General features: G+C 40.5%; 1 protein-coding gene across 1 annotated transcript; it reads left to right on the top strand.

The window, feature by feature from the left end:
- NIPAL1 (NIPA like domain containing 1) lies at positions 1-26,622 on the top strand. Its single transcript, XM_045815943.2, has 6 exons — positions 1-695; positions 13,663-13,929; positions 17,941-17,997; positions 20,133-20,223; positions 22,145-22,305; positions 22,828-26,622. The coding sequence occupies exons 1-6, from the start codon at positions 650-652 to the stop codon at positions 23,445-23,447; spliced, it is 1,242 nt and encodes a 413-aa protein (XP_045671899.1). The 5' UTR covers positions 1-649; the 3' UTR covers positions 23,448-26,622.

Raw genomic sequence — 26,622 nt, 5'->3', positions numbered from 1 at the left:
AAGAGTTAAGATCAATCAGTCCGTTCAACAATACAAGGCACAGGCTTTCACGTGTGGATGGCTTGGTGGAGAAGGAATAGCATGGGAAGAAAGGTGAAAATTGGAAGCTTCTGATAGCACCCAAAGGGCAAAATCTGTTAGAATCAACTTTAGCAGGTAATCAGAGCAGAAGCCCAATGGCGAGCAACTTCCCTACAAAGCCACTAACATCTGCAGCAGGGCTCTCAGAAAGACGAAAATTTTTGGACCTCGGAAGAAGCCAGAAGAGGTACTCAGCACAGACTTTACTCCACTAAAATGCCAGAGAGTTGGCTCGGCGGCCTCCACGCTCTGAGGGACCCTGAGAAGTGTCCCCTGCGCGGCTCCAGCCGCACACCAGAGAGGCCGCTGCCGCTCCCGCCTGTCCCAGGAGGGACCAGGATTTGCAGCCGCGGTCCAAACACCGGGCACTAGTTCCCAGCCAAGACCCCGGGGGCGTGGCTCGCGCGGAGGTCCATCCATCCCATTGGCTGAAGCTGCCCGGTGGTGGAGTGAGCGCTCTCCAGTCCCATACACTACAGCTCCGCCCCGTCGCGAGTCCTTGGGAAGGAGGAGAGGCCGGGGTGGAGGAGGAGCGACAGCTTGTTCCGAGAAGCCCGGACTGGGGACCATGGGGGGACAGGTGAGGCTACCGCCTGGAGAGCCCTGCCAGGAAGGTGAGTGTCTCTCCCCAGCCCAGGGACCTGGCATCTAGGGTGGTGACGAGACCGGGTGGGCGGTCCCGGGTACTTGAGAAAAGAAATGAATATACCGACTCGTAACGCATTCATTCGCGCGTTTACTCATTCAGTCTTTGAGCCAGTCAATAGATATTTATTGGTGCGTACAATATGCCAGACTCTGGGAAAGCCTGAGTAGAACAAGATAGACATACGTGGCTCCCTCTCTGGTCCAGAAGACAGACCCATGTAAATTACAGCGTGCTGGGTGTCGTGACGGGGAAAATCGGGGTGCTGGGGGAATATTCCCAAGTCTCGTCCCAGAAAGACGCTTCCTCTGACTCAGACTCGCTTCCAGAGTCGGCGGTCGAAGTCACCTGGTGGGCACAGGGCGTGCCCTGGGACTGGGCGGGAGTCTGTGTTGCGCCCTGCGTTGGCTCCAGAGGGTCAGACCCTGTGGGGGAGGTCAGGCGCCCTCGGCCTCGGAGGAGGGCTCTGGACCCGCCTGGGTCATCCACATCTGTCTTCGAGATGAAAACTTTTGCAACCCTGCTAGCCTCGCGTCTGACTCGCTGTGCAGTCACTTCTTGGCTACTTAAGGCCAGAGCCCAACAGAAGAGGAGACCGGGAACTGGGCTCAGTCATTGGTAGGTTTGTTAACTGCCTGCTGGGCTGGGGTTTCGGACCCCCACGGAATCCTGAAAAATCGCTGGGTCAGGCCACTTGCTCTTTGCCAGGTGTTTACAACACTGGCCCACTTTCCGAAGTCACGGTACAGAACGCGCGTGTGAGCCAGGATAGAAGTAGGGACGGGCAGAGAAAGACAATTATCATATGGTTTCTCTCATCTATGGAACATAAGAACTAGGAAGATCCGTAGGAGAAGACAGGGGCAGTAATCAGAAGGGGGAATGAAGCATGAGAGACTATGGACTCTGAGAAACAAACTGAGGGCTTCAGAGGGGAGGAGGGTGGGGTAATGGAGTAAGCTGGTGATGGGTAGTAAGGAGGGCACGTATTGCATGGTGCACTGGGTGTTATACACAACTAATGAATCATCGAGCTTTACATAAAAAACCAGGGATGTACTGTATGGTGACTAACATAATATAATGTATTATTAAAAAAATAAAATTAAAATTAAAAAATTAAAAAAAAAAAAGTAGGGACGGGAATACCTGGGAGCGCACCGGCTGACAGAAAGGGTGTGTCTCAACTGAAATGACAGTTTTCCCCGCGTCCAGGCGAGGGCTGATTTCTAATTTACCCGGTAAGGACATGAAGGTGGGAGGAGTGAAGGGCGTGGCAAGAATGCCTTTCCAAAGTTGCTAACAACTTCCTGGGTTTCCTCTCCACTTGGCTCCTCCAAATTATTCTTTGATGCAGAGAGTTTAAACTAAAAAAAAGGGGGGGGGCTGGAGGGAGTTGGAGAGGGTATCAGTGAACTAGCCAAAACTATTGCCAGCAAGAGAGAGAAGGGACACAAAGAAAGAGAAAATGCCTGAAAAACTCACAAACTACTCAAAAGCTGAAGTTTTGGAAGTGGCTACTAAAGCCGCTGGATCTGGAATTATTTCCTAGATAGACTGCATGACCTTTGTCTAAATAATTCCTAAACCAGTAAGTCAGACTATTAATAGTATATCCACCCTTGTTTACCCAAGATCTGTAAGGAGGGTTTGTGAATTACCCTTGCTTGTTTGAACTTAGATGTTTTTCCTGCTTTACTCATGCATTTAGTTCCAACAAGATGTATTCAAACTCAATGCTTAATACCTGTGATTAATTATAATTAATTGTGTGGGAAAGACAAGAGAAATCAGAATCCTTATCAATAGTGGGAAGAGATCAGGCTTTGGCACCAGTCTTCTCAGCTATGACTTAACCTCCTTGAGTCTTCAGCTATAAATTGGGAATAATTTGCACAGTTTACAGTTGTCAGATTACATATGAAGCACAGGTTCAGAGCCTGACATGGAGTAAAGGCTCAATTTTCCATTCATTCATTCATTCATTCATTCATTCAAATAACAAGAATCTATGTGCCAGGCACTGACATGGGTGCTGCTATAGACGGGTTTGTAAGACAGTCTAGTCCTAGACTCTAGTAAGCTTCCCATGCAGCTCACTGTGTAGGAGGCAGGTAACATGCAACAAACACATGAATAAAAAAGGACATTACAAGAGTGGTAGGTGTCATGGATAATGTATTGAGAGAGTCGAGGATGTTTAGATTGGGTACTCAGGGAAGGTCCCTTAGAGAAAGTTCTATTTGAGCTGAGATCCAGATGACAAAGAGTTCATCATGAGATCTAAGGATAGAGCATTCCAGCTGGACTTCCATAAAGAAAAAGTTAACGCCATACTTTGTTTTTTACTCTTAAAACCATAGATGTGTCAAAAGACTTCTAATCCAAAATTTTCTTTCTTTGTTTTAAAAAAGATTTCATTTATTTATTTATTTGAGAGAGAGAGAGAGCATGAGTGGGGGGAGAGGCAGAGGGAAAGGGAGAAGCAGATTCCCCACTGAGCAGGAAGGTGGATACAGGCTCCATCCCAGGACCCTGGGATCATGACCTGGGCCAAAGACAGATGCTTAACCAACTGAGCCACCCAGGCACCCCTAATCCAAAATTTTCTTTAAAAAAAATTATAAATAAATAAATAAATAAATAAATATATATATATATATATATATATATATATATATATATATATATATATATATAACACTGTGAAGGGTGTTTTTTCATTTAGGTTTTTCATACTATATCACATATTCCACACATCTCAGTTTGAGTCCAACAGCCAATAGAGGCTTATTAATTTGAAAATATGACACCATGAAAATACGGTGTAAGAAATACACCCACCTGCATGAAGATTATGTGGCCAGGAACTCTATGGGGTTATGAGGAAACAAAGGACAGAAAGACTAGGCTGTAAAGAGTTCAAACCATATATCCCAATGCATCTGCTTGAGAATTCTGACCTGGTTTGGCAGTAGGGAGAATAAGCTGGAGATGGAGAGGGATCCAATGGTTTTCAAAGCTTTCTTTGACCATGTGGACCACTTTTCCAGGGTGCAGCCAGCTAGCAGAGCAAAGAATGACATAGATGGGTTTTAGGGCTGATTCAGCCTGGCATGATTTTGAGAGGAAGAAATTAAGGAACTGCATTCTTTGAGAACCAGCTGTATCTCTCTTGTACTGATGAGGGTATGTCCCATATTCGTGTATATAATCTCAAATTTTCAAAACGGGTTTGCATAAAAATGTATGTTTATCTTGACACGTAATTAAATTCTGTGTTTTATTAGGTAGTCATTATCTCCTTTTTACAGATATAGAAACCAAGGCCCAAAGAATTGAATAATGTTTCATAATTAGTGATCAAACCAGGCACAAAATTATTTGGGCCTTTGTTTCTCTGTAGGTGCCCATCCCCACTCTCTGATTCTCTTGGATGCAGTGGTATTCATTTTAACGACTCTGAGATTTTACTCTTAAAGACATCTATGTCAAAACATTTCTCAAAATTCCACCAAGTGAACACAACTTCCATTATCAGGAAAAACTTCATTTTTTGTGTAATATATAGCTGCTTTTCTATTGCACTAAAAAAAAAATTTCCTCCAGATTTTTGCAAGTTGTTTTTCCAACCATCCATAGATGTCCTAAGTGCTGAAATTCAAAAGTACTCAAAGGTAGTTAAGATTCTCCACTAAAGGTTATTCAGAAAACAATATGCTAAAAATAGTTGAGTCTAATATTTAATACATAATTGTTTTTATTTTTTTAAGTTTTTAATTCCAGTTAGTTAACATACAATGTAATTTTAGTTTCAGGTGTACAATATAGTGATTCAGCACTTCCATACATCACCCAGTGCTCCTTAATCCCCATCCCCTATGTCACCCATGCCCCCCCAACCATCAGTTCTCTATAGTTAAGAGTCTATTTCTTTCTTTCTTTCTTTTTTTTTAAGATTTTTTTATTTATTTGAGAGAGAGAGAGCATGCATGAGCTGGGGGGAGGAGCAGAGGGAGAGGGAGAAGCAGATTCCCTGCTGAGTGAGAAGCCCCACATAGGGGTCTCAATGCCAGGACCCCAAGAACATGACCTGAGCTGAAGGCAGATGCTTAACCGACTAAGCCACCCAGGTGACCCAAGAGTCTGTTTCTTGATTTATCTCTCTTTCTATTTTTTTCCTCCCTTGCTTGTTTGTTTTGTTTCTTAAATTTTACATATGAATAAAATCATATAGTATTTGTCTTTCTGTAACTGACTTATTTCGCTTAACATTATACTCTCTAGCTCCATCCATGTCATTGCAAATGGCGAGATTTCATTCTTTTTTATGGCTGAATAATACCCATTGTATACATATGTATATGCCACATCTTCTTTATCCATTCATCAACTGATGGACACTTGGGTTGCTTCCATAATTTGGCTATTGTAAATAATGCTGCTATAAAGATAGGGGTGTTTTTATATTCTGGATTGTAGGATAGTTCTTTTTTTTTTTTTTAAAGATTTTATTTATTTATTTAACACAGATAGCGACAACCAGCGAGAGAGGGAACACAAGCAGGGGGACTGGGAGAGGAAGAAGCAGGCTCCCAGCGGAGGAGCCTGATGTGGGGCTCGATCCCATAACGCCGGGATCACGCCCTGAGCCGAAGGCAGACACTTAACTGCTGTGCCACCCAGGCGCCCCATGGATAGTTCTATTTTTAATATTTTGAGGAACCTCCATACTGTTTTCCAGAGTGGCTGCACCAGTTTGCCTTCCTACCAACAGTGCAAGAGGGTTCCCCTTTCTCCACATCCTGGCCAATACCTGTTGTTGATTTTAGCCATTCTGACAGGTGTATTATCTCCTTGTAGTTTTGATTTGCATTTCCCTGATGGTAAGTGATAATGAACATCTTTTCATGTGTCTGTTGATGATCTGTATGTCTTCTTTGAAGAAATGTCTATTCCTGTCTTCTGCCTGTTTTTTAATTGGATTATTTGTTTTGGGGGTGTTGAGTTTCATAAGTTCTTATCTATTTTACCTTTAACATTTAGTAACTTTAGTGATGTACAGGTTGTAAAGTGTGGTGAAAAGAGCAGCAGTTTATGTAGGAAGTCTGATGGTCAGCAGTCCTAGAGTACTTGGCTTCTAAACATGCTGATAGTGGTAAGATTTGTTTAATTTTTAAGATTTTATTTATTTGAGAGACAGAGAGAGAGGATGAGGGTAGGGAGGGGCAAAGGGAAAGAGAGAGAGAAGCAGACTCCCTACTGAGCAGGAAGCCTGACGTGGGTCTCAATCCTGGGATCCAGAGATCATGACCTGAGCTGAAGGCAGATGCTTAACCGACTGAGCCACCCAGGCACACCATTTTTGTTTTTTTTTTAAAGATTTATTTATTTGTTTGAGAAAGAAAGAGAGAGCATGCACACAAATGAGTGGGGGGAGGAGCAAAGGGAGAGGGAGCGAGAAAATCCTCAAACAGACTCCCCGTTGAGTGTGGAGCTTGATGCAGGGCTCGATACCAGGACCCTGAAATCCTGACCTGAGCCAAAAGCAAGAGTTGGACGCTTAACCGACTGAGGCACCCCTTAATTTTTTTTTTAAATCAGTAGTGTCTTCTCAATTTTACTTTGGTTAATTGAAATAATGGTCTTCTTACCCAGACTTAAGGAGTTTATATGTAGATATATTACTGTGACTTGATTTCCATACTTGCTCACAATCAGTTGTCATTATGTGCCAAATTTTCTCTAAATTATTTCTCATTTCTATTTTGCTCCCCTTGTTCCTGTTTGATAGTTCTCTCACTAAAATTGTCAGCTCCATGAGAACAAAGACCTGTTCACCTCTCTTGTTGGTCACTTAGAACAGGGCCTGGTACTCAGGAATTGCCCAATAAGAATTTGCAAAGGGTTGAATAAATGAATACCTAACATAGTGCCTTGCATGGTAGGTTTTCAACAACTATTTTGTTGAGTGAATAAAAGAAATAGATATATGGATGTACAATGTTGTTATAAAGTCATAATGAAGCTGTGAGAAGAAGTTTGTTTCATCAGCAGCATTAAATAATGATGATACAGTGTTATGATGGAAAGCGACTAAGAAGTTCCTTTTTTTTTTTAAGACTTTATTCATTTATTTGAGAGAGTGAGGGCAAGAGAGCATGAGCAAGGGGATTGGCAGAGGGAGAGGGAGAAGCAGGCTACCCGCTGAGCAGGGAGCCCCATGCGGGGCTGAATCCCAGGACCCCGGGATCATGACCTGAGCTGAAGATAGCTGCTTAACTGACTGAGCCACCCAGGCACCCCAGAGAAGTTCCTTTAGAGTGCGAGGGCAGAGAAGGCCTTTCTGAGGAAGTAACATTTTAAAGATTTATTTACTTATTTTAGAGAGAGAGAGAGGGAGTGAGAGCGGGGAGGGGCAGAGGGAGAGGGAAAGAGAGAATCTCAAGTGGACTCCATGCTTAGCTCAGAACCGGATGGGGGGCTCGATCTCATAACCCTGTGATCATGACCTGAGCTGAAATCAACAGTCGGATGCTTAACCAACTAAGCTACCCAGGTGGCCCAGGAAGTGACATTTGAAAGTGAGACTCAATGAGGAGTTAGCTCTGCTGCAACTACCAAGGCTAAGTGACGAGTAACAAAGCTTTGAGGTGAGAAGGAATTTAGCCTATGAAAACAACAGGACAAAAACAAACAAAAAGCAATTGTAGGGAATGTGGTTAGGGAGAACTGGAGGCAGGATTCTATAGGCTCTTGTAGACTGTGGTGGGAATTTTAGATTTTTCCTAAAAAAGAAGGGAAGCCATTGTGGAATTTTAGAGGGAGAAATGACAAGACTGGACCTACTCATCTAAAGACTCATTTCACCTGATCTTGCCCCCTGCTATATCTTGACGTCATCTCAGGCCATCTCCCTTCCACCACCCCAGTCAGCCTCAAGCACAGTCCTGCCTCAGGGATTTTGCATTTACACATAGCTGAGAGGTTTGTCCACTTAATTAAAAAAAATCCTTTATGCTACTATTCCTGCTTTCTATCATACTCAACATATTATATAGTTATTAGTTCACTTGTTTATTTTGTTGCCCCTCATTAGAATACACATGAGAGCAGGAATTCTACTTTATTTACGATTGTATCCCCAGCTTCTAGAAAATGCCAGCCAGACAGTAGATACTCAATAATTATTGAATCAGTGAGTGAAAAGACGGCTAGTGTTATTTCAGAGAATGAGGGAGAGAGAAGGAGATGCAACGTGATGTCAGAGGTGAGCAGGCTTCCGAGCGTGTAAAGCTTTTAAAGAGTTCAGGATTAGGAGTTTAGATTTTGTTATAACTGCAATGAAAACTCATGGGGGGGGGAATTAAGCAGGGGAGTGACATAATCTAATTCACACTGGCTGATATTTGGAGACTACTTTTCAGGGGACATAAAGAAATTCATTCATATTTCTTTGTATGCTAATAGGAATAGGCAAGTATATCAGTCAGCTATTGCTATGTAACATACAGCCCAAAATGCAATGGCTGAAAACAACAGTCCTATATTCTTGCCTATGTGTCTGTAGGTCGGCTGATGGTTGGTTGATCTAGGCTGGGTTCTCCTGGGTGTCTCTGCCTCAGGCTACATGGCCACCTGGGTTTGGCTCCTTCATGTGGGATGAGCTTGGATCTTTTCATTTGGGGCTCAGGCTGAAGGGGCAGCAGCTGCTGAGGGAAGCTCTATTCCTAACCAATACCGAGGTGCAAGAGAGTAAACCTAACTACGTAAATGCATTTGAAGCCTGTCCTCATGTCCCCTCTGCTGCTGTCCCATTGGCCACCAACTCACTTCTAGCCTGACAGCAGAGGAAGAATATTCTGCCCACTTCAGGAGGGGTAAGGGAGTAACTATTTGCTGAATAATAAGCCAAACTAACACATAAAATAGATGGTGACATAATGATTTCCTCAAACTGGAAATATCTTGTAGTGATTGAAAATGCAGTTTTATGTAATCATTGACTTCTTAGGAACCAGCTTTCCTACTGTATGTAATTACCTGAATAATTTAAAGTATTATTCTCTATCTATAGGCAAATTGTACTTGAAAAGATTATTCAAAGCATTGCATCTTTGTATAACATTAATAATAATTTTTAGCTGGCTTTCTTTGTACTTTATGTTTTCACTCTTCTGAAAGAAAAAGAATACTGGCCTGGGAATTGGGTTGCTACTTGGCTGTAATACTGACAATTACATGGCTTTGGCAAGTAACTTAATATCTTGGCATCGGTTTTTTTAAAACGTCTTTCGATTACAAGTGCCCGTGAGTTTAAAGCTGGTGTATCAACAACATTTATGAGCCACTGGGATTGTAAGTAAATTACTCTGGGAACAAAGATTGTGTATGATCAAATCACAGAATTACAGAAGACATCTTCAGAATCGCTGAGTCAAACTCCCCTATTTTAGAGATGAGGAAACTGAAATCACGTGTAAAAATTCAACTTGTCCATGATTAGAGATAGTAACAGAGCTCAAGGTGAGGAGAGGCACAAAATCCATAGAAAACTTAACTTTACTTCGAAATTTTTAGTTTGTGTGTAAGTGAACTTTCACACTTGTACGTGGAAGATGCGTATTAAGTTCACCCCTACGAAACTGTTATGTTTATGGGGTCAAAAATTGTCAAATATCATGAATTACATATATTTCAACATCACTAAGAAGTTTAGCAGTACTGTTTGTGAGAGTATAAACATTGTACACGACTCAAATGTCCACCAGCTGTAAAACAGGAAAACTAATTGTGAGGTAGTCACACAGCGGAACTCTGTAGAACAGTGGGCAAAAACAAGTCCTACAGCCACGCGCATCAACACTGATAAATCTCAAAAACAAGCAAGTCCCCAAAGAATACGTACTGTGTGATTTACATTTTATAAGGTGCAGAAGAAGCAAAACTTAACACTTTGCTCTTTAAAGATATAGTCATATAAGGGAAATCTTTTTTTTTTTTTTTAAAGAAAAGCGATCTTATGCAGGAAGTCAGGATATTGTCACTTCTGAGAGGTAATGTTTTATGTCTTAAATTAGGTGGTTGACACATTGGTGTGTATTGAGTTCTTCTTTATAACTGACACATATTTTCTAAATATTAATTACTCAATATTTAGAAAAATTAATAAGAATAATACCAAAGAAGTAATATGCGCTGGGGTGCCTGGGTGGCACAGCGGTTAAGCATCTGCCTTCGGCTCAGGGCGTGATCCCGGCGTTGTGGGATCAAGCCCCACATCAGGCTCCTCTGCTATGAGCCTGCTTCTTCCTCTCCCACTCCCCCTGCTTGTGTTCCCTCTCTCGCTGGCTGTCTCTATCTCTGTCAAATAAATAAATAAATAAATCTTTAAAAAAAAAAAAAGTAATATGTGCTCCCTGCTGGCAGGAGTACAAACTGGGACAGTCACTTTAGAGAGCTGTCATAGTATCTATGAAAATAAAACATAATGAATGTAATAGATTTTCTGTATGTTGAATAAAGTTTAAACTCCCTGGATAATTACTTTGCTTACTAGAATCTTAAGAAGCCAATTGAGATATCTCTGATTCCTCTGAAATACTCCAGACTCCCTGCCCACACATTCTACTTCACCCATCTGTCCCCTGCCCCCCACTCCACACCCCCTACCCCACACTTCACTCCTCCAGTCCCTCCTTCAGTCACATCTGCTGTAGGCTCTCTCCACAATAGGCACCCAATGTAAAACAATTTAAGTTCTAAGGTCAGAAACGAGACAAGATTTTTATTATTTTTCCTGCCATAAAACTTGCAGCATTAATAGCTACTACTCACAATAAGAACTTACAAAATGCAACAAAGATTATTTGCTTTCCCTTATCACCCTCTGCCCCCACACCCCCTAAGATGTTGGAAACATTGCTATGTCAACAGCTTAGAAAGAATATTGTTTCACTGGAATGAGCCCTGCCTACACTGTTTACAGAGATGAAGTTTTGGAATGGTTATGTTAATTACATAGTAAGTAACACCAGTGCAGCCATGCAATTCACTGGAAAGTCCAGTCACATGTTTTCCCAGGAATTCATGTAATGGAAATTCTTACTATAAAAATCACTTTCCATTCTTGGGTTTTCAATGAGATGAACAGTGACTGGAACACTGTTTGCCAACGGCTGGCTTATTTGAAGATAGGCAATTCTTCTTAAAACAACCTGCCTGAAAATTCCTCAGTGTTACAGAATATCCCTAAAGTCCTAATAATTCTCCTTGGAATACTTAGAAGTTTTGACTTAGAATCTATTCTGTATCTTTGAAACAAAGTTGATTCATTTTCAACTTATAGAAATAAGTGAAATAATAATCATGAAAAGCTTGAATGCCATTATTTTACCTTTTTAGGGACCTGCACTTTAATGTTGTTTCTTAACTTTGTACGTGGTAAGTTCAGATAACTGCATAATGTTATGCCAGGGAGGCATATCCAGTTACCAACATTTTGTCCCTAAGACATCATTTGGTCAAACTGTCTTTTGTTCGGATGCCTTCTAAGATTTTGGGGGATGTAAAACTAATTTTTTCACTGAATTCTAAAATTGTAGATTATTTGTTTTTCTTTGTCTTTTTTGTTTAGAGTAATTCAGAATGGGAAAATATGCTTTTTTAAAGAAAAAATGAAACTGAAAAAAATGAAACTAATGTAACACTGTATGTTAACTATACTTCAATTAAAATGAAATAATGGGGCACCTGGGTGGCACAGTCAGTTAAGCATCCAACAATTGGTTTCAGCTCAGGTCATGATCTCAGGGTGGTGAGATTGAGCCCCGTGTCAGGCTCCATGCTTAGCACAGAGTCTGCTTGAGATTCTCTCTCCCTCTGCCTCTGCTCCTCCTGTTCTCTCTCTCTCTGTAAAATAAATAAATAAATCTTTAAAAAATAAAATAAAATAAAAATAAAAGGAAATTACTATCGGGACTTGATCAAGATAAAAAGCTTTTGCACAGCAAAGGAAACAGTTGATAAAACCAAAAGACAACCGACAGAATGGGCGAAGATGTTTGCAAATGTCTTATCAGATAAAGGGCTAGTACCCAAGGTCTATAAAGAACTTATCAAACTCAACACCCAAAAAACAAATAATCCAATCAAGAAATGGGCAGAAGACATGAACAGACATTTCTCCAAAGAAGACATACAAATGGCAAACAGACACATGAAAAAATGCTCCACATTACTCGGCATCAGGGAAATACAAATCAAAACCACAATGAGATACCACCTCACACCAGTCAGAATGGATAAAACTAACAAGTCAGGAAACAACAAATGTTGGCAAGAATGTGGAGAAAGGGGAACCCTCCTACACTGTTGGTGGGAACGCAAGTTGGTGCAGCCACTCTGGAAAACAGTATGGAGGTTCCTCAAAAAGTTGAAAATAGAGCTACCTTATGACCCAGAAATAGCACTACTGGGTATTTATCCAAAGGATACAAACATAGTGATCTGAAGGGGCACCTGCACCCCAGTGTTTATACCAGCAATGTCCTCAATAGCTAAACTATGGGAAGAGCCCAGATGTCCATCGACAGACGAATGGATAAAGAAGCTGTGGTACATATACAATGGAATATCACTCAGCCATCCAAAAAAAAAATGAAATCTCACCATTTGCAACAATGGGGATGGAACTAGAGGGTACTATGCTAAGTGAAATAAGTCAAACAGAGAAAGACAATTATATGATTTCACTCTTATGTGGCATTTAAGAAATAAAACAGAGAATCACAGGGGACGAGAGAAAAAAAATAAAACAAGACAAAACCAGAGAGGGAGACAAACCATAAGAGACTCTTAATTCTAGGAAACAAACTGAGGGTTGCTAGAGGGGAGGTGGGGGAGGGGATGGGGTAACTGGGCGATGGACATTAAGGAGGGCATGTGATGTAATGAGCACTGGGTGTGATATGCAACTGATGAATCACCGAACTCTACTCTGAAACTAATAATACACTATATGTTAATTGCATTTTGATAAAATAAAGTTTAAAAAAAAAGGAAAAAAAAGTTGAGAAGAGGGTCAGAAAATCTTGTCACACTATCACCTTGCTGGCAGGTAGCTTTTCAAGTGGAGAACAGATTTAAAAGTTCCTTATACTGTCTACAGTGGGTTCACTTTGTGTTTTAGTGTTTAGCTTTAAAATTCTAAGACACTGAAAATAATGGGTCTGGTTCAGTAGATTTACGTGTTTATTTGAGTCCTATTCTAAGAAAAGCATACTGATGTTTAACTCATTTTTTTACTAGATTTTATTTAGGAGAAGGTAGATGAGTAGACCTGAAAAATCATTCTTATAGGGAAAGTGGTACAGAAAACTAAACCCACTTTGAACACATTTTCAGAGATGCACCATCACCCCACCAAGCAGGTTAGCTAAATTTCCTATAAGATGCAGACAGTGGATCGTGACGCCTGTCCCTACACTCAGGTATCGCGAACCCTGCTTTCCAGGAGCCACGCTGACCGGGTGGAGGAGGGCGGTGGGTCTGGGGGGCGTGAGGAATGGCTGAGCTGTGGCAACGCCACACGCTACCCTTGCTGCTCTGGCAGGTGCCGTTCTGCTGGAACGAAGAGCCGAGCAAGTATTGCCAGATTCTCCAATTTACATGAGGAAGTCAGACTTTCAGGTGACAGCTCTCTTTTGTAAATGATAACAACTAAACCCTTTTAAAGACATTTTAAGAACCTGTGGGAGCCAAACTGAACTTGTCCACAGGCATGTGAACCACTGGCTGGGAACGTTCCTCCATGTAGTAAAAAATCAGTCTCAGGACCGTCCACTCGGGTTTCTCTTTCTCGGAGAAAAAAGGAGTAAATATTAATGTATCTCCCTTTTGTGTTTGTTGACATTTCCTTCTGTGCTTTTTTCCAGGCTACGTGCTGTCTCTACTCTGCCCCAACTCCTCCCAGGCCTGGTGTGAGATCACAAACGTGTCACAGCCGCTGGCTTCTTCTGTCCTCTACAGGGACCTGAATTCCAGCAGAAGCAACTTGAGCACTTCTGCAAAAGTCGAAAACAAATACAGTCTGTATGTGGGCCTGCTGCTGGCAATCGGTTCAAGTATTTTCATTGGCTCCAGCTTCATACTGAAAAAGAAGGGCCTCTTGCAACTGGCCAAGAAGGGCGTTACCAGAGCTGGTAAGAAACGGATGCAACTAGCCAATTCAGGTTTCTGCAGCAACTGCAGAAATGACCCTGTTGTAAGACCTTAGTGCTATAGTAATAATATTTTATTGTCTCTATCTTAACCCCTATTCTCTGTTCTTAGCAAATCTCCCACGCAGTTTTTAGGATTGAGCCAGCTGTGTCTCCTTTGGGGTGAAACTAAAGTTCTTGTTCCCAGAGGTTGAGAGTGTGACTTGAGTCCTTCTTTCATAGCTTTTGTGTGCAATTTCAGTATTCAAGGTCAGACGCTGCTTCCCTGCTTAGAACAAGTCAGTGGCTTCTCTTTGCACTCAGAATTAAACCCAAACACCTTTCCACAGTCTCTTACCTCCTGCGTAAAATGGCCCTTGCAACCTCTCCAGCTGTATCTTCTGATACCCTGCCTGTCACCGACTTTTCTCTGCTTCCCAGAATAGACCAAGTTCTTTGCCACCTCCAGGTCTTTTCCCTTCCCCTGGGACTCCCTTCATTTGGCTGACTCATCCGTCAGACTTCAGCTCAAGTATCAGCACCTTCGCTGGTTTTCCTGTCTGGGGAGGTGTCCCTCACCAACCCCCCCTTTACTCTCTCTTATTGCGCTAAGGGTTTCCTTCATTGTACCTAAAATAATCTGTCATTGTAAATGTATTGCTTATTTACTCGCTGATTGATAGCAGATGGAGAAGAGCAGGAACCTTCCCTAGGATAGTGTTTAAGACCCAATAAATATTTGTTAAATCAATAAATGGACAGCAATAGAATTAGGCTGCTGTTTATAGTGACGTTTCACACGCTGAGTAACTCAGCTTAACTAACCCTTCATTAACCATGAACTTCTATGCATTCTTTTTTGCTTTTTTTTTTTTTTTGCCATTTTGATGTAGTCAATATACAAATTGTATATTTAATGTATACAATTTGATGAGTTTGGACATATGAAAATACCTGTGATACCATCCCTATAATCAAGATAATAAACATATGTATTACCTCCCACAGTTTTCTTATGTCCCTTTTCCTTCTTTTTTTTTGTCATCAGAATATGTAACATGAGGTCTGCTCTCCTGTATTTTTTTTTTGCTCTTTCAGACCTTTTTATTTACAGTTTGTGTTCAGTGCAAATCAATTCTATAATATGAGAAGTTACTATGAATCAAAACCTAAATACACGAACACAATATACAATCCAGAATAGCTGTACAGCACTCAGGTGTGAAACAAAACAGTGTTTACTCACATACACAGCAGCTTGCCATCTGTTGGATATGGCTGTTTCAGTGTAGGTCCCTAAAGATGGGGAAAAAAGACTTTGGTTATCAAGGCTACTGTGGCCATATTAGATATTTGATATTAGATGGGAACATCTAACCATCAGTGCATGACCATGCAAACAAAAGTCCTTACAGTGTCTATTTTTAAAAAGCTTTCTGTGCATCAAGGCAGACAACATCCAAGATTAGTTAAGAGATGATTTCTTAAAATGTGGCTTAAGAAGTAGGGACATGGAGGCGCCTGGGTGGCTCAGTGGGTTAACCGTCTGCTTCGGTCATGATCTTAGAGTCTTGGGATGGAGCCTCACATCAGGCTTCCTGCTCAGCGGGGAGCCTACTTCTCCCTCTCCCTCTACCTCTCCCCCTGCTTGCGCTCACTCACTCTCTCTCTCTGTGTCAAATAAATAATATCTTTTAAAAAATAATTAAATAAATAAATAAAAGTGGCTTTTCAATCCACTGGAGAAAGGATGGATTATTCAATCAAAAGTGTTAAGACAATTGGCAAAAATTAGAGGAAAAAATATGAGTTCTACTTCATACCATTCAGGAATTTAAAATGAAATTATTTTTCTCAAGAAACCTAAAAGAAGGTCTTTCTAAGCATGCAGATAAAGGAAGAATCTATCCTGTATAAAGGAAGAGACTATCTGGATTGATTTTTTTTTAAAAATCCTACATGGAAACGCCCCCCGCCAGTCCCAGGCTCATATGTCATTTGCTTTTAGTTTTAGTTTAGTGTTTCCAAAATATAGGACAGACAAAGGATATTAAGATCCACAGTTGATAAGAAAAAGATTAGTACCCTAAGATACAATAGGCAAATACATAAACAAGAAACTCACAAAATAAGAAATGCAAGTGTCCAAAAACATATATAAGTAAATGTTATTTCCCTAGTATCAAAAGAGATACCATCATATAAAAAGGAGCTCCTGGGTTGTTTACCATTTTTCTTTTTTTTTTTTTTTTGGTTAGGGGAGGGGAGGTCAGGGACAGAGGGAGAGAGAAAGAGGGAATCTGAAGCAGGCGTCAACGCCCAGCACAGAGCCGATCATGACCCTGAGATCATGACCCCAGCCGAAATCAAGAGTCAGACGCTTGGATGCTTAGCCAGCTGAGTCACCCAGGTTCTCCTGTTGCCTGTCATTTTAACAAGGTTTCGTTTTTTCTTTAAAAAGCCCTGTGTTGGTAAGGGACTCTGGAAAAAAAATAGCCCTCCCAAACATTGCTGGAGGCAGTATAAACAGGTACAGACTTTCCTAAGAGCAATTTGGTAAAGTTTAAAAAATGTCAATGTCTTAAAACCTAGTAATTCCACTTCTGGAAATTTATCTTAAGAGGTGAACAAGTATACCACCTATAGTTACATACCAGAGTATTTATTTAAGGGTTTTATATAATGAGAACAAAAGTAGAAACTCAGTGTGTGTGTGTGTGTGTAGCTGCACACAGGTTAAGTAAATAATGATATGTCAGATTTTGAAATAATATTCAACCAGTAATTAAGGACATGAGAAAGTATTTATGATAATTAAGTTTTTTAAAGACAGATTATGAAATTATATTGTAATATTCCAATTTAATCATTTGCACATTTTGTAAGAAGAAAATCCTAAATAAATAAACTACTTTGCAAGATAATCTTCACAGCTACTACATCCTGTTTAGTTTAATTATAACAACATCAGAGAGGTCAAATCCATAGGATTAAGTATATTAAAATTGGTGAGAAAATTCCATTTTCTATAGCAAACATAACAATGACTTTAGGTCACAGATTACAGTAAAGAAAAGATAACCCTGGAATATTGAGGAAAGCTTTCTGTCGTTTTCAGTAGACTGGAAAGAATCTCAATTTCATAACGCTAAAGTAGAGAATGAGGAAGAGTCCAGCTGGCTTAAGCTTGTTATTCTCTGACTGACTATCCAAAATCTCGAAAGCTCTGTCAACCATCTTCTTCCCTTTAAGGTCCTCATTAGGTAGCAATATAATTTACAATTTATGGGTTTCTGTCTTTAATTTTAACTGTAGCCGAAACAAAGAATTGAGGGCTTATAATATTCTGTGCCCACACCTCTGGCGGGCATAAATACAGTAAGTCTAATGATGAAGCAAAATTCTTGCAAATGAAAAACTTACTTTCTATAGAAATGAAAAGTGATGTCATCGAAAGCAGTTCGAGATCCTTAGGAATGACCAAGTAAATAAGCTGAAGACTAGCTATACTGAGTTGGCCTTAATGTGGGGTCTCAGTGGTGTGTCTCTCGATCGGGTGGGGGCCCCCAAATGTGGGGCGACGATAGGGTGGAAGCCACTGGTGTGGGAGGTGAAAGAATTCACCTGAGGCAGAACAAAGGAGACAGAAGTTGAGTGAATAGACCAGAGGGTGTGGTGGGCAGGGCCGCAGGGGAGAGGCTGTCTGCCAGAGGTGGGGGCTGTTTCTAAATGGGAAGATAAAGAGGTATGGGGACGTATGGAATTCTCCCTTTTTTAGCCGACTGTGCGTAGTTGTAAGTAGCCCAATGGTCAGTGAGGGCCTGTGGCCATCTTGAGGTGGGTCTCCTGATGGGCCTTTTCTGCATTCCATTGCTCAAGCCTGTTTACCTGAAAGCAGGCTCCACTTCAGTCTTGCCTTTTCCAACCATATTGCATTACTTCTCCTAGCAGTCAGTTCTTCAAACCTTCTTCCTCCACTTTAGAACCTAATTTTAATTTTTATTATGTTCCTAGGACAAGGTGGACATTCTTACCTCAAGGAATGGCTCTGGTGGGCAGGATTACTCTCAAGTAAGTCCTTACTGCTGAGAATAGTGTTTGCTTGTAAAATGATAAATAAATTACACGGAATTGTTTAACATTGATTACTTTTATCTTCTTGGTGAAGGATGGCATTCAAGTCTAGAAATTTTCGTGTGGGTATAATATATTGTCTTATATATAAAATATGTCCTATATTTTTAGAATTAATTATTCCTCTTCTCTCCCTGCACCTCCATGTTCTCAATACTATCTTGGAATGCAAGGGGGAAAAGTTAACATTTGAAATATTATATCACAAGCTTCTCCTTCGATTATATTTTATTCCCCAGAACAATGGAGGAAAATGCCTTCTTCCCACATTTCCCTGCTCCTAATTCAAATCAGTGACGGTTCTAGCTGCATGTTTTCTAAGGAATGGGTGCATTTTCCTGGTCAGAACCAAAACATGGGTAGATTAAAGTCTCCTCTGGCTGCTTAGCACTGAACAAATGGAGAGAAGATGAAGCTTGTTGGCCCTCCCCTTCTCCCAGACTTGCCCCGAGGACTACCTGAGACTGTTGGATGGGAAAGCACTTTATAGAGGCTCATACGGTGTGCGGAGAAGGCAGTGTTCTCTCTCATGGGCACTTTTGAAGATTTCTATCTCCTCCCCTAACTCCTCTGAATAGTCTTAAATCCCAAACCTAAAACTTCCGAAGGTGGGAGCCTCTCGTTTCTCACCACCATCACCCTCTGTATCAAGAAGCCTCAGACTCCATTTATTTTCCCGTACCAAGTGACACACTTCAGGACTTGTGTGGTCCTCTTATGCAAAAGAATTGGATAACTTTTCTTTAATATTAGCATCTCAAAAGATGATAAATAAAAATTATTTAAATTTAAACTTGTATAGCCCTTTCCGTTGTTAAGGTGTTTTCTGTTTTCTTACTTAATTGGAATAAAAGTTGACAGGGACTGAATCGAGAAGATTCCAGATAGATATTTTGGATGACTTTTTCTCCTTTTCTCTCTCTCCTTGTGTCTCCTCACCCTCTACCCACACGATAGGATGAAAATATAACGAGAATGTTATGTGGCTAGATTTTATCTAGTGACAAACATACAGCACTTCAATCATGAAATTAATATTTTCCTGAAAAGCTGTCAATAGAGCTAAAATATAAATACTATCAAGTATTCAAGAAAGTTTCATATTTAAAGAAAACTGCCATAGCTCTTCTTAGAAAAGCAGTCTCCCAATTGTTCTGTTCTGGAAGTTTCTATATGTGTTATATTTCCCCAAACCTGAGTACTCCTGCAGATTTGGCTGCAGGAGAGGGGGAGGCCAGGAGCATAGCAACCACAGAGGGGAAAAGAAAAAGTATTCTGGTGTCTTTTATCTGTTCCAGAAACTCTCCCTACAGTCTTAAGTGTTTTCTTGGCGTAGGTTGCCCTCATGAAATACTACATTTGTGGGCAAATGTTCAGTTGTGACCCACAAGAATAATTTGGCCCCAAGACAAGAGTCTTGTCCTGAGAGGGAGTTTCCCTCACTCTAGAAATCATCTCACAGACGTCTGGAGTTCTTCAGATAAGAGAAAGATTGCAGGAGCACATCTTTATGATTTTAAAGCTGCCCTCTGGGTCTCCTTGAGCTTCTAAGATACCGTTAAGGTGCTTTGGGATCATCGACAATCAGAGGCGCCTGGCCCCCTGGGCCCGTGGTAGGCAGTTCTGGCTGTCCCCGCCGGTCAGTAGGTCTCTGCAGAGCATTCTAATTTGCCGCATGGTTTTTTTGTTAATGCGCTAACAGTAGGCATTCTTGAGCACATAGAATTAGTCTTTGCTTAGGCCCAAACTACCTCTAATTAGATTTTATCGAAGTGACCAAATATGGTTTTGTTAGTGACAGAACTAAAATCTCTATTGGAAGTTACTTAAAATGTGTATTCATCTGTCACCACTTTTCGCATTGAGTTTATATCACCAGGTAATCACAGTTTCTCTGCCTTCCTTAATAGCAGTCCTCTCCCACCCTCCGTTAGAAAAAGTTAAACTGTTCCTTTGAGCTGGATCTGTCAGGATCTTTGGGATAGAAGTCCATCACTTTGCATGTATCATTGCTTTTTCTCTTCTGACAAGTAAGTCCATCTCTCATATGACTACTGTGGCTTGTTTTCCAGTGGGAGCCGGAGAAGTGGCCAATTTTGCAGCTTATGCTTTTGCACCTGCCACCTTGGTCACCCCGCTGGGTGCTCTGAGTGTTCTCATAAGGTACGTGAGAAATGAACTTGGCTTCCTTTTTTTTTTTTTTTAAGATTTTATTTATTTATTTGTCAGAGAGAGAAAGAGAGCACAAGCAGGGGGAGCAGCAGGCAGAGGGAGAAGCAGTTTCCCCGCGGAGCAAGGAGCCCAATGCGGGACTGGATCCCAGGACCCTGGGGTCATGACCTGAGCTGAAGGCAAACGCTTAACCGACTGAGCCACCCAGGCGTTCCTGAGCTTGGTTTCCATAGAGATGTCAGTGCCGTGATGAGTATAAACCACAAGAAATACATTGCTAAGCATATCTTAAAATCTCATACAGCTCATTTGAGAAGGCACAAGAAAGAGCAGTAGAAGCAGGGAATAAATTGTGTTGTATTTAGAAAACCTCTGAGAGTGGGCCTGGTTTCCTGCTAATATAAAGTAATCATGTGTTATGTTTACGTTTATTCAAAGAGTTTCGCAGATTTCTCTCTCTCTCTCTCTCACCTGAACACATTGCCCATTCGATCCTCTCTGTTGTCATGGTGGTCAATGACCATAGTGGTCAGAGGACTTTTAAAAGCACAGTGTTTGGATTAAATTTCAACTCTCATTTAAAGTCTTCCATTGTTTGCCAGATAGTTATGTTTGGAGACCTTTTGAAACAGGAATAATTTTCATGTTCATAGAACACAGATCTCATTTTTCTGAGTGGTCATTATCATGATCCCAAATGAACGTGTTCAGTGGGCGCATGAACTCTTACAGCTAAGCAACTCTTTTATTTATTGTAATTTTTCTATTCCTTTTCTCTCCATTATCCACCTCTAGTAGAAAGCCTATGACTAGGCCAACCCACTTCTTTTCACCTTCTTTGTAGGACTGTTTGAGAAGTAAATGAGTCAGTACACATAGAGCTCTAGAACCCTGTCTATGCATGGAACCGTAACTCTTAGTAGTAGCAGTATTTTGGCTGAGGCTCACAAGTCCTCACACGTGGCCGCATGAGGATGGCTCTAAGAAGGCGCCAGGTAATGGACCACAGTCTCAGGTGCACCTCTGTCCAGATCATACCCCCGTGGGAGTGCCAGGGCATCAAGGGAAGGAGGCGGGTGTGCGGGAGCCACGGCAGACCTGTTTGGTGGAGCAGCAGGGTGGCATAGTCTGTGTCCATGGCGGCGCCCACAGAACTTCCTAAGGCCATGGCAACCCAAGAGTGGGGACTGCTGAGTAAGTGAAAGTATCAGGGCGGTAGCAGCTGGTAAGAAAATACTTCCAGTATTTTGACAACCCATATGGTTGTACTGTGCGCACTAGCTAAATACCAGCCCCGAGCAGAGCGGTTCTTCTTTAGACATGTATCTTTTTTTGAAGCTTTCATGAGCACACATAGTCTCAATGAATTATGCCAGTAAGATGTAAAAGATCTTCCATTTTCTTTGGCTTTGTGGGAGAAGATGGGGAAACTGAAAATTAATTGAGTGGGATCTACCTCTCTTGGGAAGATGACATTGGTTCAGAATGTCTGTTAAAACCCTTTTGCTAAAAAGGAAACAGATTTGACTGACCATTTTTTTTAAAGATTTTATTTATTTATTTATTTGACAGAGAGAGACACAGCCAGCGAGAGAGGGAACACAGGCAGGGGGAGCGGGAGAGGAAGAAGCAGGCTCCCAGCGGAGGAGCCTGATGTGGGACTCGATCCCGGAACGCCGGGATCACGCCCTGAGCCGAAGGCAGACGCTTAACGACTGAGCCACCCAGGCGCCCCTTGACTGACCATTTCTGAGTCTTAAAACTAATCAGGGTTTTCAGCATCCCGTAGCATATTCAGATCAGTTGATTGGCAACTGGGATAGAGTGGTAGGTGCCACAGTGTGACTTGTCAGCTGCTATGGAATCCAGTGTTAATTGAATGAGAGTGATTTTTTTTTTCTTCTCCCAACAGTGCAATATTGTCTTCCTACTTTTTAAATGAGCACTTGAACATTCATGGGAAAATAGGCTGTATATTAAGTATATTGGGGTCAACTGTGATGGTTATCCATGCCCCACAAGAAGAGGAAGTCACTTCTTTGCATGAAATGGAAATGAAATTGAGAGACCCAGGTCTGTGATTCAACCAAAAGAAACACTCAGATTCTGTTCCACTTTCTCTCCTCATAGATGAGTTTGTAATACTGTAAAAGGCTCCCTTCAAGCCTCGTTGTGGGTTGTGTGATACAGTAAGTTTTGACTGTATTACAAGTCTTCGGTAAAGGTGACACAACGTACTGGTCCATCCATGCTTGCTCTCGACACACTGAAAGGAGATGGGGATAGGAGAGGCAAAAAGCATATACGCCAACTCCAACTTTGGCCACTTTCCCCCTCTGAAAATAAAAAGTCAATCAGATGATACCTGCCATACCTCATAGTGTTATCTGTGAAATTCAAATGATCATTTGTGAAGGTCCATTGTAAAATGGCGAGAGCCATGCAGAAAAATGTTGTTTTGTTTTTGTTGTTTTAATTTAATTTCACTTCCCTTTCTGAAACACTTACACTCCTAACTCATGACTAACAAGATTTTGCAAAAGATATGATCCTATTAGCATTTTCTGAAGTTGAATTCTTTTCTCTTCCAAACAGGATTTATTTCCTTTGCTGTAGTCATAACTGTGATCTCGTTGGTGCTGATTTTGATTGTGGCTCCCAAGAAGGGACAGACCAATATATTGGTCTACATTTCAATCTGTTCATTGATTGGAGCATTTTCAGTTTCTTCTGTCAAGGGCCTGGGAATTGCCATTAAGGAACTGTTGGAATGGAAACCAGTTTACAAGCATCCCCTGGTCTTTGTTTTGCTGGCTGTACTTGTGCTCTCGGTGACGACACAGATTAACTATCTCAACAAGGCACTGGACACCTTTAATACATCTCTTGTGACTCCCATTTATTATGTGTTCTTCACATCCATGGTTGTAACTTGCTCCGCCATCTTATTCCAAGAATGGTACGGCATGAAAGCTGGAGATATCATCGGGACCTTGAGCGGGTTCTTCACCATCATCAATGGCATCTTCCTTCTACACGCTTTTAAGCACACTGACATTACCTGGAGTGACCTGACTTCCACTACTCAGAAAGAAGTCCTGTCTCTGAATGGTGGTGAAGACAAGTATGTCTTACTAGAGAACACAGAATGTTCAACCCCAGGATTCAATGATGACATTACCTTGTTTAGCAGGACTGAGGATCAAAGTCTCTAGAAACCCTGAACTTTAACCACATAAGACATTTGGAGAGGATAAGAAATGCTTGATTTTTTGAAGAACTATTAGGAAAGCTGACATTTTTAAAGTTCTAACTAACAATCTAGATGTGACCCCCCTCCAAAAAAAAGCCTTCCTTTTGGCCATCAAATTTCAAAATCAAGGTGTGGATCCTCTTCCAGAAGACTTCTACTATTTTTCATTTCTACAAACTTGAAATATTCTCTAAGCACAAAAGAAGTTAGAGTTAGTTATATGAGTCTCTGAGTAATCTCTTCTGGTCACAATAGATTTGTTTCTGCCAGGTGGCTCTTCATTTCTTTGGCTGCTATTCTTAGTAATTCATAGATAAACTTAACTATGTGCTGATAAGCAGAGTATCAATCATCATTCTCTGATGAGTCATAGTTTCAAATTATTAAAACTGAGAAGAGAAGTTACTGATGCTCCCCCCCCCCCACTTCTATAACTTCCTTCTTTCTAAACTAGATAGCTAAAGAGTGAGTGTTAAAGAAAAAAATAGGCCTACCTTGGAAATTTGCTCCTTGGTGGGCTAGAATGCTCCAGACACACAGCCCGTGAAGGGCTTATGAATTGTAATTCATTGCCATATCAGAAAAATTTATTACCAATTCAAAATTGGAGAATGAAGAGGAAGAGAAATTTTTAAATGAAACACAGTATTTTTTTCTTTTCACACACACAAAAAATGCAAATGATTACATTCAAGGCTTCTTTTAACTCAAACCTGAACAATGTAAGAGAAAATTGAATTTCTGGAGAAGTCCAAGTGATTTCAGCTTTAGGGTTTCTTATACTCACTTTGTCCCTTTCTCTGTTATCCCAAAGGTCATTTTTCCTGTTGACAGAGAGATTTTGTAAAAGTAACTGGTACATTACTTTAGAATTATATGGTACACCTCAATTTTCTCAAATGTCTAATCCCCAAAGGGTAAGTTTTCCACAGACTGTTTGGAAACAATTAGAAAAAAATCTTTGCAAAACCCTGAATGAGTTATCATAATTGTTCTCTTGAAATTTGGCACTTTCACCATTATTAAGGAAATTATAGTTAGTCACTAACCTTTTTAACAATATACATATCCTACCACAATAAGTGGTAGATTGTCTTTTTCTGTTGAATTTCATCCTGACCATATTTTCCATACATTTTTATTGAGAAGGTTTTGGGAGAATAGGAAGGGGAGTGAACTTCCCAGAAAACAAAATATTAAGACCTCAGGGACTACTACAGAAAAATACCTTTTGCATATTAAGACTTCTGTACAATTTTCCTGTCTCCAAGTGCACAGCAGGAATAACATTTTTGGTGGTTTGGCTTTCATGTTTATGGACAGATCACTCACTGATTTCATGAGAAAGAAATTACCTAATTCCAGACTAAACTTATTTCTGTCAAAACAAAAATCCTAACCAAAAAGTTACGACATTAAGACAAAAACAAAACAAAAAAACCACTTCGGGTTGATTCGATTTTTCTGTTCCAACATCAGATTTTATTAGTTTTATTTGTTTGTTTGTAATCTAGCTCAAGCCCATCCTGGGTAATAATAATAAATTCTCTAATCGAGAATTCTGTTCAACTGACATAGGCATTTCCCAGTTCTGTTGAGCTCTGACCGATGTTCCCAGGGATGTCCTGAGGTGACCGTGAAGCTGGAAAGGGCTATCAACAGTGTCTTCAGCACAGGTCAGTGTTGAGTGCACCCCAGTGCATTCTTATTTTTGACAATTGATAATCCATGGAAGATACATGGGTTGATACCTCAGGTCAAGTACGCGTTTACTCTGTTGATCACTGTTTAATTGTATATCAGATATATAAGCTATGAACACAAGTTTGTAGGAAAAGTATTTTCTGAAAAGGTAGTGTTTAAAAATGGTAGAAATTCTTTGAAAGTTCTTTTTTTCCCTATTGAAAAATTCTACTGGTTTCTCCAGGATACTTCCTTAGAAAGGAAATTAAGGGCATCCAGCCTAAGGCCGTGGTGGTTCTCCACGCTAGTGAAATTCAGTGTCAGGTATTTCTTAAATGTCACCTGTTACAGAGCTTTGCCTTTGGTGTACTGTGCCCAGCTAAAGGTTCAATGGAACACAAGAACTCATGTGTACCCTGGATTGGAAAATGAACTGGTGTTGACATACATGCCCAGGAGAAAGGCTGAGAAAGATTTAACAAGTTGAAATAGGTTGCAGAAACAATAAAATATTTTTAAAATTCTAAAAATCCCTGGTGGGTCTATGCATTGAAAAACCAAAATGTTACTGTAAATCTAACACTAACAATAATTTTTCCCAAATGGGAAGCTACTGTCTAAGAAGGAATAAAATGCTGGATCCCTGTATTCAGCCTAACTACGTTAGTCTTCACTGGGAGTTTCATATATGTATATATCTTAATATATATCTTTATCTCACCTAGGTATCGTAAGATTTATTATGTGAATATCTGCACATGGGTCATTAGGGATTACAAAGCTGTGTTCACACAGCCAGATTGAAAGTTTTCCCAAATTCTGTAAATATAATAGTTTCATCTTATTTTTTTATATAATTTTACTCTTAGGTCAATGGCTAAGAACGTTATTTTTAGTTCAGATTGCAGAGAATGTTAATGAAACTCTTCAGATTTAGCAGCACGAAATTAACGCCTTTGTTTAAAGAGTGCAGAATGAAATACCCGGAAAGCACCCACGTTAGGCCTGATGTATGAGGCATTTAACAGAATTTAGTTCTCTTTGAATCAACATTTGGATTCTTATAGTCTTATTACTAGACAGTTAAGGACCATAAGTTGCCAATTTTCAGACATCCTTCATCTTTCTTAAGTTGTATCACATTAGCTTGTTTTAAAGAAACCAAGTGAAAATGAATTCCATCATTATAACTATCTCAACACCAAAGTGATCCAACAAAAATATTTTTTCTGAAAGCCCATAAAACTGAACTAAATGCAATCTTCACATTCTAACAAAACTTTGTGGAAAAGTAATTTGTATGAATATATATGAAATGTTCTCAAATATTTTGAATAAACTCTAGAGTCATGAAATTTTCTATTTTTCCAATGTTTATACATACTGGTCATTTTAGAAAGTTTACAAATTTTAATGTTTCTGTATATTTTTCATTTGCAATAAAATGTGGTTTA

This window comes from Ursus americanus, chromosome 8 (assembly GCF_024610735.1).
Source record: "Ursus americanus isolate L20-20 chromosome 8, mUrsAme1.1.p, whole genome shotgun sequence".
NCBI lineage: Eukaryota > Metazoa > Chordata > Mammalia > Carnivora > Ursidae > Ursus > Ursus americanus.
This window is presented reverse-complemented; position numbering and strand designations above follow the sequence as displayed.